This window comes from Molossus molossus, unplaced genomic scaffold (assembly GCF_014108415.1).
Source record: "Molossus molossus isolate mMolMol1 unplaced genomic scaffold, mMolMol1.p scaffold_m16_p_15, whole genome shotgun sequence".
Lineage (NCBI taxonomy): Eukaryota > Metazoa > Chordata > Mammalia > Chiroptera > Molossidae > Molossus > Molossus molossus.
Genome location: NW_023425350.1, coordinates 74,417,396 through 74,436,342, shown reverse-complemented (window position 1 = coordinate 74,436,342; position 18,947 = coordinate 74,417,396). Strand labels below are relative to the sequence as shown.

The window sequence follows — 18,947 nt, the reverse complement described above, 5'->3', positions numbered from 1 at the left end:
ACAATAGCAATAACCAAAGGTTTAAAAAATGAAAAATGTAATATAGAGTAACTGGCTAGAGGAAAGATGGGACTATTCTTTTTTTTTTTTTTTAAAAGGAGTTTATTTATTTATTTATTTTATCCTCACCGGAGGACATTTTTCCATTTTTTTGTTCAGGTAGAGTGGGAGGGAGAGAGAGGAAGAGAGAGAGAGAGAAACATCGACGTGAAGGGACACATCGAGTGGCTGCCACCCGCACAACCGACCAGGGCCGGGGACAAACTGCAACCGAGGTACGTGCCCTTAGCGGGAACCGAACCCGGGTCTCTCAGGACCGCAGGCCGACGCTCTAACCGCTGAGCCAAACCGGCCAGGGCGGGACTATTCTTTTAGAGTGGTCAAGGTAGTCTTCTCTGGGGAGGTTACATGAGTTGTCACCTGAAAGATGAAAAAAGCCCGCACTGGGAGTGGATTCAGACAAGAAGCATATAGGCAAAGGAATGAGGCAGGAAAGGGCTTGGCTTGGTTGAAGATGAGGAGGAAGAAGAGAAGCATGGTCAAATGGGATGAGGTAGGAGATCTATATAGGAGTCAGATTCTTAGATCCTTGAAGATCTTGGTCAGAAGTTTACATTTTGCTCTAAGAGCAATGGGAACACATAAGGATTTACATGGGGTAGTCGACTAGATCTGATTTGTGTTCATAAAAGATCACTGTGACCACAGAGACTGGTAAAGAACGGGGAGGAATGAAGGCCAGTTAGAAGGCTACTGTGTGATAGAGTGAGAGGTGATGATAGCTCAGAAGATGGCAGTGAAGAGGAGAGAGGCAGATAGACTTGAGATATATTTAGGAGGAAGACTTGTGGAGGTAAAGAAAGACTGTTGGCCACTGAGGCTCATCTTGTGACTAACCTGATCAAGAAGACCCTCAAGTAGTCCAGTTTGGCCACGACCACCTAGGTTACTTAGGGGTGCCTCTGCATGGCAAAGGTCTTCATATTCCTATGACAGTCTTTTCATTTACTCAACAGTGTATGTTAAAATGAGTGTCATCTATAGAGCACCATATTTATTTATCTATACAAGCCTTTCAAGTTTACTGACTGCCTACTAAACAACCATTAAAGACTTACTTACATTAAATAAGTACAAGATATACTTATGGCTTAAATGGAATGTTTACTCTGACACGAATATTCAAAATATATGAAATGTTCTGGGCACTGAAGAAGAAATGTTCAAAACACAAAAGCACAAAAACTGTAAAGTAAGACATTTAAACAACTGAGTTCCATGGCTAAGAAGATGGTCTTTGTAGTGACAAAGACATGGGTTTGAATTTCTGCTCAACAACCTACTAAAAATAGCATAATCTGGGCAAATTATTTAACCTTTATAAGGTTCATCTTCCTTATCTAAAAATTTGAGAATAGTATCTATAACACAGGCAGAAGTGTATGTCAAGTATAAAGCATAGTGCCACATAAGCAATTATTCTTAATAACCTTGATAACCTTGACTATAAAAATCTTGATTCACAAAACAGTAGCTTTAATAACCTGAATAGCTGTACATAAAAAATAAGTTTATCAAAAAATTTAAAACAATATATTTATTAAGAAAAGCAGGCATATATATTCTAATCTTGAAATTATTATTGAGTATGCTTCACAAGTGTGCAAAAAATAAAAAGAATTTAGTGTGAAAATATTTTTTACCATTCTTCTATCAATCTTACAGTAATAGTCTAGCTGTAGCTTTAAGTTTACATGTTCAATCTAATTTGAACAAGGACATTCACAGACACATAGTAGATATAAAAATACTCCAAGTCTAAACTCTTACATTTTCTATTATCCTGAGTTATTGAAGAGAATTCTTAAAAGCCTGTCATATGATAGGTTGGAGATGACGACTATATTTTAGAAAACAAACATTTTAATTCTTGTTCTTACCTGGTAGGTAAATACTCCATGATTAGATGTGTTAATAAATAAAGTATTTTCTACATTTCCTACTACTCTTGCAAGAAAAACTACATCAAATGATGTATTTCCTCCTGGAAGAATTTTCTGTAAAAGAACAGCAATAAATAAAGTTAAATTACTAACCAAAAAAGAAAAATAAGATCATGCTAACCACAATCAGACAGCTAAAGTTCTCTTAAAACATAAATCTCAGAAACATTTCCATAAAGTATCTTTCCCCCTTCAAAGGATTAAGTTTTAAATTAGGCTATTTTGCAATGGAAGAGAATAAAAAAGATGTCTTCAGAATGGATGTCTAGTCACTGATCTTTGTCATTTACCAGTCTAAAACCCCACACAGAAGGTGGTTTCCCTGGATTCTGTTCATTCAATAATCACTGGGCTGGAATGAGGTGCCTCATTATAGGCTGCTGTTCCATCATCATATAAGCAAGCAGGAGTGAGTTGAAGCTGAACTTTTTATATTTATATGAAGCAGCAACCAGTGCTATTCCAAAGAAAGAAGCCCAGATCTCAACCCGTTGACCTCTGTCACCCATTTACAAATGGCACAAAATGTGCCAGCACCTTACATTAGAGAAGACAGGGGTGACAGTATGTGCAAGAACTCACTCCTCTTATCTTGTGCAAAGTTAGAATGTCATTGTAGTTACTAAAACAAACACACAAAAATTTATTACAACAAAACAATAGGAATGCTTGAGAAGTCTGAGATACTTTGACTGCAGTTCTGTCTGCAACAAAGCCTTAAAATGCAATTTAATAAAGTCATCAACCTTACTCATTTTACCTCTATGGCTAGACTCTAAAATAGTCCCCAAACTATAGCTTAAAATATATGAAATTAAGACTTCTGGCTTCACCTTAGTATGTAGAAAGCTATAAAACACATTTCTCCAGCATTATCAATAATAACAACAAAAAATAATAACTTTTCTTGAACCGACCAAGTTTGTGTATCGGTCTGGAATCGAAGGACAGATGGCATCTCCAAGGAGAGATGGAATGTGAGTACTAGCTCACTCATGGCAGAGAATGGGAAGACAGGCTTCCAACAAGAGGGTAAAATGAATTCAGCTAAAATTTTTACATATTGCTAAGGGCCGAGTGTGGGCTAATATATGAGTATGAACCCTTGAAAGCTGTATATACTAAGTAGAGGTCACACCCAAGACAAAAACCAGTAATAAAAAGTATAAAGTAAATTCCTAAATAGTTTGAAATGAAGTAACACCTTCAAAATAATCCAATGGTCAAAGTAGTAGTCACTAGAGAAATTTTAAAATATTTTTAATTAATTGGAAATGAAAACACAATATATCAAAACTTGTTGGCTGCAATTAAAGCAATACTTGGAGGGACATCTACAGTATTACATGATTACTTTAAAAAGAAATGCCTCAAATCAACAATCTATTGTTCCATCCTAAAAACTAGAAAAAAGCCCTGGCTGGGTGGTTCAGTTGGTTGGAGCATTGTCTCCTACACAAACAATTGTGGGTGTGTTCCCTGGTAGGGCATGTGTGGGAGGCAACAGATTAATGTTTCCCTCTCACTTTGATGCTTCTTTCTCTGTCTCTCTCTCCCCCTTTCTCTCTCGCTCTAAAAATCAATGAAAACATCTCTGGGTGAGGATTAAAAAAACAAACATATCCTCGGGTAAGGATTAAAAGAAAAAAAAAAAAAACTACAAAAAAGAGTAAATCAAACCCAAAATATACAAAGGGAAGAAAATAATAGACAAGAGCAGAAATGACTGAAACAGAAAACAGGAAAACAAAATCAATAGGATAAGTTAATGCTTCAAAAAGGTCCATAAAACTGATAAAACCCTAGACAAAATTACCAAGAATAAAAAGGAAGACAAAAATAAAAGAAACTGAAATGTAGACATCATTATATATACCCTTTACACACAAAAAGGATGACAAAGAAGTACTACAAACAACTTTATGCCCATAAATTTAATAACTAAAAGCAATGGACACATTCTCTAAAATCCACAATCTGCCCTGGCTGGTGTGGCTCGGCTGGTTGGAGTATCATCTTGTGTACCAAAGGGTCTCACACTTGATTCCTGGTTGGTGGCTGAGGCCGGATTGTTGTTCCTCTTTCACAATGATCTTTCTCTCCCCCTCCCCCTTCTCTCTAAAATCAATAAAAACATATCCTCAGGTGAGGATTAAAACAAATTTTTTTAAACCACAATCTGCCAAAGCTTACTCAAAATGAAACAGGTAACTATAACAGTCCTACATCCATTAAAGAAATTTAATTTTTAACTAAAAACTTTCCCACAAAACAAATTGCCAAATATAAAGAGTCATAGAGATATAAAGTACAGTAGTATAGAGAATACAGTCATTAATATAACAATGACTGGTGTCAGGTGGGTATTAGATTTATCGGGATGATCATGTAAGTTATATAAATGTCTAATCAGTATGCTGTACACCTGAAAACTGATACAATATTGTATGTCAACTGTAACTGAAAAATTAAAAGTTAAAATAAAAAAACCTTCCCACAGTCCAGCCGGTGTGGCTCAGTGGTTGAATGTCAACCCATACAAGAAGAGGTCCCTGGTTCAATTCCCCGTTAAGACACACGTCCAGGTTGTGGGCCTGATCCCCAGTGGGGGGCATGAAGGAGGCGGCCATTGGATGTTCTTTCTCATTGATGTTTCTATCTCTCTCTACCTCTCTCTTCCACTCTCTCTCTAAAATCAATAAAGGAAAAAAACAAAAACAAAACCTTCCCACAAAGGAAAGACCAAGCTCAGATGGTTTTACTGGTAGAAAGGAAGAATTTTCTACCAAACATTAAACAAATAATATCTATCTATATAAGAGAACATTCGCCACCTCATTTTATGAGTTCACATTACCCTGGTACCCACACCAGACAAAGACTTGACAAGAAAATTATAAGCCAATATTCCTCATGAATCCAGACATACAATCATCTACAAAGTACTGGCAAAATGAATCCAGCCAATATATGAAAAAGGAGAATACAGCATGACCAAATGGTTTTTATCTTGATAATGCAATTCTAGTTCAACATTCAAAAATCAAGTTGATGTAATTAACATTATAAAAACCCACATGGCCATAATTAGACAAAATTCAATATCCACTCATAATTTTAAAATCTCAGTAAATTAGGTCAATAGAAGGAAACTTCTTCAACTTGATAAAGGGCATCTAGAACTACCATATTCAATGGTGAATGACTGAATGCTCTTTTCCCCAAAACCCGGACCAAAACAATGATGTCCTCTCTCATGACAGCTATTCAACATTGTATTGGAAGTACTAGCCAGTGCAATGAGATAAGAAATAAAAGGCATACCCATCAGAATCTGTCATTATTCACAGACAGCATGGATATCTATAAAAAGAACCCCCAAAATATCATAAAAAATGCTCTTAGAACTAATGAACGAGTATAACAAAGTTGGAGAAATCAAGGTCTACATATAATGTTCAATTGTATTTCCCTATCCTAGCAATGAATGCTGAAATTCTAATTTTTAAAAGAGTGTTATTTATAATGTACACAAAGAAATATTGAGGTATAAATCTAATAACATGCAAATTCTATAAGCTAAAAACTACATTTTGCTGAAAGTAATGAAAGAAGACTTTAAAAAATGGAGAGATAACACTGTGTTTGTATATTGAAGACTCAATATTGTTAAGATATTAATTCTCCCAAACTGACTTATATATCCAGTGCGATTGCCATAAAAATTTCAGTCTGAGAAATAACTAAATGCAATGTGAAATAAGATCCTAGAACAGAAAAAGTAAATTGATACAAAAACTGATAAAATTAATTGAAGTTTTTTAGTTAACAGTATTTTACCAATGTTAATTTCCTGGTTTCAATCATTGTACTATGATTATATAAGGGTTAGCATTAGGAGAACTTGGGTAAAGGATATAGAAAGACTATCCGTACTTACTTTTCTGTACATCTAAGATTAACTCAAGATAAAAAGATTGCGGCAAGATTTTTTAAAAAGAAATTGACCAGCTGATTTTAAAATTTAGATGGCAAAAAAAAGGAATGAGAAAAGCAATACAATTTTGAAAAAGAAAAGCAAAACTGGAGAACTTGTACTACCTGATTCTGGGAATTACTAAAAAGCTACAATAATCACAACAGTGTGTATTGGTGAAAGGATAGACATATTAGAACACAATGGAATCTAGGAATCAGACCCACTTATACAAGGTCTACTGATTTTTGACAAAATGCAGAGGGTTTTCAATGAAAAAGGGCAGTTTTTTCAATCAATGGTGCTGGAACAACTGTATATCCACGCAAAATAAAATGACTCATACCATATGAGAAAATATCTCATACCATAAGCAAGCATGAACTCAAAAATCACAGACCTACATGTAAAAATGTCAAACAATTAAACTTCTTGAAAGAAAAATTGGACATCTTTGTGACCTGGGTTGAGGCAAAGAGTTTTTAGCTACAATTCTAAAAGCATGACCCTTAAAACAAAAATTTGATAAACTGGACTTCATGGAAAATAATGACTTCTGTTCTTTGAAAGATTCTACAAGAGACTGTAAAGATATCATATACCCTGCAGGGCTGGTGTGGCTCAGTGGTTTAGTGTCAACCCATACACCAAGAGGTTGCCGGTTCGATTTCCAATCAGGGCACATGCCCAGGTTGTGAGCCAAACCCCCAAATAGACCCTACTCAGAAAGACAGAGAGCAGAAATTCAATTAGAGCCATCTGTCAACCATACCCAAAGAGATAAAGAGAACAAACCTCATTTTAGTACATCAGCATAAAGCTGAAAAATATTCTATTGAGATCCTCCCCTAAACGCCCAGCTTTTGAAACCCCTTAAAATAAAGGTCCAGCTCACTCTCCTTCCTAGGAGCATGCCTATACCTCCCCCTCCACTTTCCCCCCACAGGCACGTACCTCCTAAACTCTAAGGGACCCCACGAGGCTTGCAACCAGCGCAGCAATGGGCAGCAGCAGTTTGTTCCAAGGCCTCCTTTTCTCTGACTTCTTAGTGAGCCAAAGAAGACCAGTCTAGGCTCATTTCCGCAGCACTTCCTTGTTTCACTGTCCCCAGATTTAATAAATGTCCTCTAAAATTCACCTGGACTCATGTTGTAAAAATTTTCCTGCATAAAATCAAGAAGCCACATACCACTGGCTGGCCCCAAGTAGACTTGTTCAGGGCCAGGTCCCCCTTTTCTAATAATATTCACACAAAACTTTATACATAAATGTTTATAGTGACGTTATTTATTATAACTCCAAACTGGAAACAACCCAATGTCTTTAACTGGTTAATAAACAAACTGCAATGCTCCCTCCATGAAATGTCACCTAGCAATGAAGTGGTAAAAAGAACTGAAACATCCAACTACTTGGATGAGGGCTGAGTTGTTAATTAAATGACTTTATGAGTTTGTCAAAATTCAGAACCCTACATACAGTCAACAAGCCAATTAACGAGGAGGTACATTCTGAGAAATGCATGGTTAGGTGATTTCGTTGTGCAAACACCATCGAGTGACTTACACAAACCTAGATGATACAAGCTACTACTATATTTGTATGTGCTGTAGAGTTTTGTAGGATTGGAGCAGTAGGTTTGTTTATACTAGCATTACCACAAACAAGTAATTATAGTGAGACCTCAAAATGGCTTTTCTTTTTTAATGCAAGTGTCTGACTTAAGCTTTGATTGCAGAGGCATTCACTTCAGTGCCAACAAAAGCACTGCCAGACACAGGACCTGATATAGAGGCAGGATGCCTAACCCACTGATGTTGCTTTGTTTTAGAGATCCTGGCTGACTGAGACAACTAACCATTTGGGCTACTTGGTTTTTCTCTTCCTGTACTTTAACTTGCCACTATTATGACGTTTTAATTTTTTTTTTTAAATCCTCACTTGAGGATATTTTTCTATTTATCTTCAGGTAGAGAGAGAGGGAGAAAAGGGAGAGAGAGAGAAACATCAATGTGAGAGGGACACATCAACTGGTTGCCTCCCACACGACCCTGACCAGGGCTGGGGATGAACTGCAACTGAGGTACATGCCTTTGGCTGGAATTAAATCCAAAACTCATTGGTCCAACAGCTGATGCTCTACTGCTGAGCCAAACCGGCCAGGGCTTATGATGTTTTAAATTAACCAATAAAGATGAGTCCACAAAACCATGGAACCCCACTCTCAACCCCAATAAAAGCAGAACACCAGGCCTCTGTTGCTCTTCCCCAGGCAGTCCTTGTATGCTCCAGAGCCTGTCAGTAATAAACTCATTTATAAGAATCATAGGGTGGTCCAGTCATAACATTGGTGTAGAAAAGGTAGATGTCTATGGGAAGCTCACCTGGGCCTAGATGAGTATCCCCAGGCATGTCTAGCCAACAGGACTGCTATTGAAAGACTGAGAAAGCAGTAAATGGTAATACACTGTGCTATGATTTTCTGACAGCTACAATGTCACTATGTGGTAGAAAGTTTTAAGCCCCATAACTTTATGGGATCATCTTTGTATATGTGGTCCATTGCTGAACAAAGCATCATTACTCAGTGCATTGACTGTACACCCAAATGAGTGAATTCTATTGCAAATATACTAAAATAAAAATATACAGATATATATATGCAGATTTACTCAAAACAGTATTTTAGTCCACCCCCCCCCCCCCCTTTTTTTTTACAAGGGTCTCAGTTTGTATGTTCCCTGGAGTAAAATTCAACAAGTAGAGCTATATCAAACTAAAAAGATTCTGCGCAGCAGAAAAGATGATCAATAAAATGAGAAGTCCACATACAAAATAGTAAAAAATATTTACAAACCAAATATCAGAAAAGGGTTTAATATCTAAAATACATAAAAAGTTATACACCTCAGTAATAGAAACAAACACCCCGAATAAAAATGAGCAAAGAACCCTGACCAGTTTGGCTCAGCAGTTCTATCACTGGCGCACGCACCAGAGTCATGGGTTCGATTCTGGTCAACGGCATGTACCTGGGATGCAGATTCGATCCCCAGCCCTGGTCAGGGTGCGCGTGGGAGGCAACCAATCGGCGTTGTCTCTCTCTCTCTCTCTCTCTCTCTCTCTCTCTGAAAATCAGTGAAAAAAATATCTTTTGGTGAGTATTAACAGAGAAAAAAAAGAAAAAATATACCCAGGTAAAGATTTAAAAAATTTTTTTAAGGAATGTTTTCCATGAGTACTACAAAAAATTAAAATTTTTATTATCAAATTAATATGCTGACTTGTCAAGTCCTTGTTTATAAAATACTTTTAAATTCAAAAGTCAATATTATAGTCTTTTATTTTTGAAGTTGCTAGCTTACAGCATGTAATATAACAGGATTTTAGAAAGCAGATGTGTAAAAATCTAAAAAGCTGATGTATTTTGGAAATTAACCCCTTATCTGATGCATCATTGGCAATTATGGTCTCCCATATGGTGGGGTCCCTTTCCATGTTGATGATTGTTTCTTTTGTTGTGCAGCTTTTTAGCTTGATGTAGTCCCATGTGTTCATTTATTCCTTTGTTTCTCTTGCCTTAGGTGTTGTATCAGTGAAAATTCTGCTGCATATGATGTCTGAAATTTTGTTGTGTACATTTTCTTCCAGAATTCTTATGGATTCACGAGTAATATTTAAGTCTTTTATCCATTTTGAGTTTATTCTTTTGTATGGTGTGAGTTAGTGGTTTAAGCTTCATGTTTTTGCAAGTGGCTGTCCAATTTTCCCAACATCATTTATTGAAGAAACTGTCTTGACTCCACTGTATGCTCTTGCCAACTTTGTCAAATATTTATTTATTTATTTTTTTTGTGGTATGTGCCCCTAGCGGGAACCGAACCCGGGACTCTCTGGTCCACAGGCCGACGCTCAACCACTGAGCCAAACTGGCCAGGGCATTTGTCAAATATTAATTGAGCATATTGTCTTGAGTCAATTTCTGGGTTCTCTGTTCTGTTCCACTGATCTATCTGCCTATTCTTGTGGAAACCATAATTGCCAATGATGCATCAGATAAGGGGTTAATTTCCAAAATATATAGAGTGCTCATTCAACTCCACAAAAGGAAGACAAAGAACCCAATTAAAAAATGGGCAGAGGACCTAAATAGACACCTCTCCAAACAGGACACACAAAGGGCCAAGAGAGATATGAAAAAATGCTCAATGTCACCAATCATCAGAGAGATGCAAATTAAAACAACAATGAGGTATCACTTCACCCCTGTCAGAATGGCCGCCATCAACAAATCATCAAACAACAAGTGTTGGCAAGGGTGTGGAGAAAAGGGGACTCTAGTACACTGCTGGTGGGAATGCAGACTGGCGCAGCCACTATGGAAAACAGTATGGTGTTACCTCAAAAAGTTAAAACTGGAACTGCCATTTGACCCAGTGATCCCACTTCTAGGAATATACCCTAAGAAACCTGAAACACCAACCAGAAAGAATATATGTACCCCTATGTTCATAGCAGCACTATTTACAATAGCTAAGATCTGGAAACAACCCAAGTGTCCATCAGTAGATGAGTGGATAAAAAAGCTGTTGTACATATACACAATGGAACACTATGCAGCTATAAGAAGGAAAGATCTCTTTATCCTTTGAGATGACATGGAGGGACCTGGAGATTATTTTCCTAAGCAAAACAAGCCAAGCAGAGAAAGACAAATATCACATGATCTCACTTATTTGTGGAATATAATGAACTAAACAAACTGATGAACAAAATTGACTGAGACAGAGGTAGGGTACAGACTGACAAACCTCGGAAGAGGGAGTGTTACGGGGGAGAGATAAACTACAGAACTTATATGCATATAAGCATAACCAATGGACACAGACAACAAAGCTGGGGATGGGGCAGTGGGGATGGGGAAGAGGGTGTCAATGGGCGAAAAAGGAGAAACATCTGTAACAAAAAAAATTAATAAAAATAATTTTAAAAAGAAATAAATAAAAAGCTGATATAATTTAATATGCTTTAAAAAAGTTCCTCCTTAGTTATTTAGGAGGAACTCAAAAGGAGTCAGTGAAGACCCTGGGAAGATGCAATTAGGATCCATTCATTTACTTCACTCTGATATTTGCTATTTAACTGATTATTTTGGAAGCCTATATATTAAGGCTTAATATATTCTCCCATATTCAAAATTTATTAAGATCCAATTTTTTTGTCATACAAGTTATATTTTTAATAACAAGTTTCCATACTATGTACTAAAATGATTATAAATAAATTTTACAGGATACTTGTGATAGGTAGAAACCTAAAATAGCCCCCCAAACTTCTTGCCCTAAGTTCTGAGACTGTCAATGTGAGGAGATACCACACCTGTGATTATTTACAAATTGGGATAAAAAGAATTTTGCAGATATAATTGAGGTTATATCAGTTGACTCTTGAGTTAATCAAAAAGGAGACTATCCAGGTGGTCCTGTCCCAGTGACATGATTAGAGTTTTCTCCACTGGTGGCTGAAGAGGAGGCCAAAGATACCTGAAGTCTGAGGAAGATGTGACCCCATCATTGCCAACTTGAAGAAGTAACGTGGGATCTTAAGGACCTGAAAGAGGCCCCTGGTCAACAGCGAGCAAAGAAACTGAGACCTCAGTTCTACAATCACAGGGAACCGAATTCTGCCAACAACTTAAATGGAAAGTGAATTTGCCCCTGAGTCTTCAGCAAAGGACTCAGACCAGCTAACGTCTCAATTATAGCCTTGTAACACACTGGACTTAGGACTTAGAGAACTATGTGCTAGTAGGTGGGTTTTGTTTTATACCATCATGTTTGTGGGCATATATTATGAAGCCACAGAAAACTAACACAATGCTGAGGAATTACCTATTATTAGGAAATAAAATAAACAACATATGAATGCTACATTTTTCAGAGTGCTTAAGGTTCAAAGTTGATTTGATACGCTGTTTCATGCTGAGAAAAACGTGTTTAACAGAAATGATGATTCTTAGAAAATGGGGCAAACTGAAATTCAGAACAAAACTGAAACATTTAAACCAGATTTTAATTACAGCAAAATAAAATTACACATAAAAAATGTCGGTGTGGCTCAGTTGGATGAATGTCATCCCCTGTACCAAAAGGTCACTAGTTTAATTCTGGGTCAGAGCCTGGTTAGATTCCCTGTCAGGGAGCATGCCCAGGTTGTGGGTTTGGTACCTGATTGGGGTTCATACGAGAGGTAACTGATCAATGTTTCTCTCTCTCTCTCAAATCAATAAAAACATATTTTAAAAAAATCTAGACAGCCCTGGCCGGTTTGGCTCAGCGGTTAGAGCGTCGGTCCAGAGAGACCCAGGTTCGGTTCCCGCTAAGGGCATGTACCTCGGTTGCAGTTTGTCCCAGCCCTGGTTGGTCGTATAGGTGGCAGCCACTCGATGTGTCCCTTTCATTTCAATGTTTCTCTCTCTCTCTCTCTCCCTCCCACTCTACCTGAACAAAAAAATGGAAAAATGTCCTCGGGTGAGGATTAAAAAAAAAAAAAATCTAGACATTTCCATTTCAAACTCAAAAGAAATATTATGCTATAAATAAGAAAGACTTACCCTATTTTGAAAAAATGATGCATGGAAATGTGATGTTGTAGCAGATATTGATACTAAAGTAATAGTTTCTTCAGAACTAGGATTATGTAAGTAAACTTTTTCCATTTTTGGCATTCCAACTGGCCTGTAAAAACAAAAAGAAAATTGTCACAAATGCCTCAAAGATAATTTCTAGTTGTTGAGTTAATTTCTAGTTGTTAAAAAAAAAAAATCAAATATTAAAGAGAGTATGGGGGGATAAATGGTGATGAAAGGAGACTTGACTTGGGGTGGTGAACATACAATACAATATACAAATGACATATTATAGAACTGTACACCTGAAACCTATATAATTTTATTAACCAATGTCACCCCAATAAGTTCAACAAAAAATAAAAAAACATTAAAATTATTAGACAAATACATATCCAAATATATAAAACAATTTATATTTAAAGTTTCACATAAAAATGCACTTAGTCATTCGACAAATATTTGAATAACAATTATATGTCACACACTGAGCCAGGTGCTGGGATATAATGAAGCAAGTCTCCTCCTGTATGAAGCTTGAAATGTAGTAAGGAAGCAGGCAGAAAACAAAATGGTCAGATCCTTTCCTTTCTTTCTATAATACCATCCTGCCTTCCTACTAATTTAAATTGTGTCGTCTTCTACCCCAATTCCACTGATACATGCTCTTCAATTTAGGAAGAGAAAACTGGCAAAGTTACTGAGAAGATCTGCTTTATGAGCTATGGGCTACTATTATTCTCACTTTTTTGTTGTTTTTTTAACCCTCACCAAGGATATTTTTTCCAAGATTTTTAGAGAGTGTGGAAGGAAGGGAGGGGGAAAGGGGAGGGAGAGAGAAAAAAAACATCAACATGAGAGAGACACACATCGATTGGTTGCCTCTCACACACATGCCCCCACTGCAACCCAGGCACGCGCCCTTGACCAGGAATTGAACCCAAGACCCTTTGGTGTGCAGGCTGATGACCTAACTACTGAGCCACACTGGCCAGAGCTCATCCTCACTTTATAGATGAGGATACTGAGGCACAGGAAACTTAATTAACTTGCCCATAGTCATACATGGAAATGAAATATGAATCTTGGCCATCTGGCTCTAGTCCATGTTCTAACACACTGTACTAACTGCCTCCTCTCAAAGGGTCAATGTAACATATACTCAGTAGTAGTATATGAGTGGAACTGGGGCTCCACCTTGGGAATCATTTCCCTTCTTAAATTCTCAAGAGACAAAGACCAAGGCCTGTCCTGTCCTTCCTCAGTTTGCATTACAAGACAGGAGCTTCTAAGTGCACACCTTGAAATAACAGGATCTGTGAGGAAAACAATCTGTTAGAAAACACATTAGATGTCATGATAGGTTGCAATGTTGTTACCAATTTGCTGTGTGAATCTGTGAGAAATTATACTTTTCCACCTCAGTAACATGAGTCTTGGCCATATAACTTGCTTTGGCCAATGAAAAGCGAGAAAAAGTGATATTCATCATTAAGTTTTAAGAGCCTTCTTGCGCTCTTTTTCCTCTGTCAAGAAAGTGGCATTTCCCAGATAGAAGTGCTCTTTCAGTCTAAATCCCACTGAGATTTTGGGTTTGGTTGTAGTCACAGCATCATCTAGTAAAGGCTGAATAATGCAGACCTGAAGCTAGAAAAATTGAACCAAGAATTAAAAATGAGCATAATGTAATATACTTAAGGAAATATAGCAAGATATTAGGAAAAAGAAACAAGAAATCATAGAAAACAATAGAAAATATTAGTATAAAATATAATAAAGGCAACAGCTGGGATAGGTACATAAAAGTCTATTAATGAGTTAAAGAGCAGATTGACAATTTACTTCAGAATTCAGCAAGGAAGAATGTATATTTAGAATATTTTAAAAGATAGAGCTATAATGTCAAAAGGAAAATAGAAATATGTAGGGCATAACTAGAAGTGTTAATATTTGCAAACTGATATAAAGAAATATTTGAAGAATATGGACAAAAATAATGAGTGAAACCCAAAATTAAAAAAAAAAAGCTGAAATAGTCCCTTGGGGGGGGGGGGGGTTAAAAAATTAATCCTCACCCGAGGATATTTTGCCATTGATTTTTAGAGAGTGGAAGGGAGGGAGAGAGAAACAGCGATGTGAAAAAGACACATCAATCTGTTGCCTCCTACACGACCCCGACCAGGGCTGGGGATCAAACCTGCAACCCAGGTATGTACCCTTGACCAGAATCAAACCCAAGGCACTTCAGTCCACAGGCCAACGCTCTAACCGCTGAGCCAAACTGGCCAGAATGAAATAATTCTTGATTGAAAGACTTTATGAAGTGTCAATATATTCTAAAACAACATAAAAATCTAATTCACCAGCACTTTACTCATTTTCTTCTACAGCTTCATCTATTGTTAAATCTTGGATTTATTTTAAACATTTTCTCTCTTCTAGAATAGAATTACAGTATCTTCTCTCCATATTACCTCCAAAAGTCAGGTTCATATGCGTAAGGTCCACAAACTATGTAAGAACTCTTCATTGTCTTTTGTAAACATTTAACACATTTTAAAGGTTTTCATAACAGTTTATATTGCTGTTTATTTTGCACATCAGTTTGAGACTTTATAATGCTGACAAAAAGTTTGGTTGTTGTTAAGGTTAAATGTTTTCTGGTGCCTCTAAGGCCCACACCAAGTCCTACTATCTTTCTGAGACCTTGTCACTGCAGATGCTACTCCCTCTTGCAAAAATAGGAGATGAGCTGGCTGCATTTGCGGTCCCTAGAAGGCTGTGCCCAGGTTGTCTGTGCAAGCGGGATCCCATAGGAGACATTCTCTGCTCTACTCAGAGAAGCAACTTCTAGATTAGTGACTGATGGAATACAACTAGGAGAAGATGTGTGTGCATCTCTGAGGCCAGGAATTTGGGGACTGCCTTGTGACTACTTACTTAGATAGATTTAAAAAGAAAATAAAGATTTTCAAGTGCCTGCCAAGGCTTGTCCAACAGCATCCCATGGCTTATAGCCCAGCCAACATCAGGGCCAACATCTTTCTGTGGCTTAACAGTTCAGCCATTAGGAAAAGGCCCAAAAGTGGAATCAGGGTCTGGGTTCTGAGGAAGGGACAGAGGATATCCAGAGAGAGGTCTGTTGAGTGCCTCAGAAACCCCTCAAACCCAGGAGCCCCCAGGTGCAGACTTTCTCAGGAGCTGGATCCCTCACCCAACAGACTCATCAATCCCAGGTTGGGGTGGGGGAGTCACAGGATCATGACACAAATAGAGAAGTAGGTACAGATCCAGCTGGGCCTCAAACCATGCCGTGATGCTGCAGGAAGAAGCTGTAGGGAAGGTAAATTCTTCCTCCTCAAGCTTTATATAGACATACAAGTACATAACAGTACATAGAAATAAAAATGCCCACCCTATATCATGAAAGTTCATGGATTATGTCCTTTCTTCAACAAATATGCTCTATTACAACTCAAATGTCCTGCTGGTAATTGACAATCAGTCATTCATCTCTCTAAAAACTTGTTCTTAATGTTTTTCCTCTTGTGACCTCCATGCAATCAATCTTAGTTAAGATAAGAAAGATCAGGTATATATGATGGACAGGTAATCTGGGGGATCATTCAAGAAGACAGGATGAAAGATGGCCCCCTAGAGGAGAGGACTTTAGGGAAAGGAAACAAGTTTGGGGGTTCTAAGAGCCTGGAAGCACGGAGCATATCAGAATGCTTGATTTGCAGTGCTGCTGAGGCTGCACCGCCCTTTCCAACAGAAATCAGAGAGGAAAGAACCTGGGCCCCACCCTACAAAAATTAACCCTTGCTCGGATAAGAAGGGTCATCTACTTCTGTTCAAAGAAGTTTGGAGTAACAAGAACAGAGGGAAAGTCTCAGGGAGGGTGTCAGCAGGTGCCCTGTGGTTCTGGGCAGCCCACACCACAGGAAGCAGAAGGAGCTCTCCTTGGACAGACCTGCTTATAGACCTCATATGAACAGCTTTCCTGGACCCTCCCTCTCCTCAGTTCCCTTGGTGATATGAGCAGAATCCACATTCACGATAAAGTGGGAAATGAAGAGAGAGGTCACACTAAACTATGGAAAATGTTGGTGAAGTACCAATTAATACATGCCTACTTGTAAATAAACAAGCAGTGCATTAGTTTTCTGCTACATACCAAATTACCACAAACTTTGAGGCTTAAAGTGATACCCATTTATTACCTTACAATCTGTAAGTCAAAAGTCCAGCATGTATAAGAGAGCACGCCTAGTTTATCTGCTCAGGGTCTTGCTCATCAAAGCTCAAAGTCCTCTTCTAAGCTCCTTCAGGTTGCTAACAAAATTTAGGATGCTCTCTTTCTTGCCATATGTCTCTGCCCTCCCCATTTCCAAAATCAGCATAAAAACACTCCCTTGCATCAAATACCTCTCACACTTCATTTCTGTCTGACTGCTACAACCAGATTTGACAAAGCTCAGGTTATCAGGCCAGGCCCTCAGATCACCTCCCTATTTTAGGGCTTAACTGACTTGAAACCTTAATTACATTTTCAAATCATTACAGCAATATCTAGATTAGTGCTTGATCGAACACAATTGGGAGAAGATGTGTGTGCCTCAGAGGCCAGGGATTTGGGGACTGTCTCAGAATCTTGCCTGTCATAAGCAGCATGTGTGACTGCTTGGCTGCACAGGTAGATTTAAAAATAAAACAAATATTTTTTCAAGTGCCCGCTAGTGCTTGTCCTGTTTGTTTCCATTATGAGCTGCTTCAAAGACAAGTAGGGCCAAAGGGGATAGTCTGAATTATTTATAGATAAACCAAGCTGAATCAAATATGCAGCAGTTCTCTGATGGTCAGAGCAGAGCTACTGCCTACTCATGAAAACAATTAGGAAGCAGCAGCTATGAATTAGAAACTAGATTGGAAAGCAAGATGCAATTCTGTGGTCAATGGCAAGTTTCCTATGTCACAGAAAGAGGACATGCAATGCTAGGAAACAGCTTAAGAGATGGCTGAGCAACTTCCTTGAGACAAACTTTATGAATGACAGTGACACAACACCCTGAATAACACAACTTTTGGCAGGAAGCTGTACCACATCAGTATGTACTACTTTGTATCACTCAACTACCACAAACCCGACCATCTTCTCAAAAACATTTTAGATTGAGAACTGAGCTGGGGTGTTGGTAGAAAAGTTAGAAACTGAAAAACCAAAGGCACCAAACATGCCTTTAGAAAAAAGGATCTAAGTGATAAGGAAGAAATGCCTTTCATGAAGTGAATTTAACTTGACAATAAAGACCTCCATTTTTAGTGAGTCTAATCAATTTCCACTTTCTTTAAGTCATTAAGTCTCCATTTTAAGCTTCAGATTTGAAATCAACATTTTCTGCTCTTAATTATTATATAAACCAAAAAACTCAGTAAACCGGGTTTTCACTCAAAGCATCTTTTATAGTCTGCAATAAATGTTTAAACAAAAGAGCTATAAGAAAAAGAAAATATTTAACAACACTGAAAATATTTAAATAACTGAAGGGGGGTGGTGGAGAGGTGTTATGCCCAGATTGTTCCAGCCAATTGGAGGAGGAAAAGGTAGAGGGAAAGAAAAGAAGGGGAGAGAAAAAGAAGATATGAAGTAGAACCAAAAAATAAATTTAAACAAAATGGATTAAAAAAAAAGACTTTTGACAAGAATTAGTCTAATTTACTGTGAAAGAAGTTGTAGAGGGCAGTAGGGATGATCAGGGTAGTGAGAGAAGCCAGTACATGGGGGTCTAGAAAGTGGCCAGGGAACGAGAAGCTGCTTCCTGGCTAAAGAGCCTGAAACCCTCTTGGATGCCCTGCAACCTGGAGTGTTAAATTCCATCCCACTTAAAGTTCTTTTCAGATACTGCGAAGGGTGTTTTATATTAAGAGTGACTTCTGGCCCTGGCAGGTGCAGTTTGATTCCAGGTCAGGGCACATGCCCAGGTTTCGGGCTAGATCCATGGTAGGGGACGTGCAGGAGGCAGTTGATCAATGAAACGCTCTTACATCAATGTTTCTCTCTTTTCCCTCCTTCTCTCTCTAAAAATTAATGAACTATTCTTAAAAAAAGAAAAAGAGTGACCTCTGGTTTAGCAAAAGTGAGAAGCAGTGGAAAAGGTTTACAGAATACCTAAGACAAAATTTCAGTGCATCAGCAAGGCAGTGAGCAAAGATTGGAAAGTGTTCTTTTTTATTTTTTATTTTTATCATCCTCACCCGAGGACCTTTTTCCATTTTTTGTTCAGGTAGAGTGGGAGGGAGAGAGAGGAACAGAGAAAGAGAGAAACATCGATGTGAAAGG

The 18,947-nt window shown here is 37.9% G+C and overlaps 1 protein-coding gene across 3 annotated transcripts in view; it reads right to left on the bottom strand.

Moving 5' to 3' along the window:
- The window catches only part of TMEM131 (transmembrane protein 131), a 266,720-nt gene that overhangs the window by 113,668 nt on the left and 134,105 nt on the right, over positions 1-18,947 (bottom strand). For 2 of the 3 annotated variants that reach the window (XM_036262183.1, XM_036262185.1), the window contains exons 5-6: positions 12,593-12,716; positions 1,941-2,057 (exon numbers count right to left, since the gene is read on the bottom strand). In XM_036262183.1, coding sequence (XP_036118076.1) covers positions 1,941-2,057; positions 12,593-12,716 — 241 coding nt within the window. Of the gene's footprint in view, positions 1-1,940; positions 2,058-12,592; positions 12,717-13,986; positions 14,250-18,947 lie in introns of those variants that run through there. The other variant, XM_036262184.1, reaches the window with a different exon arrangement.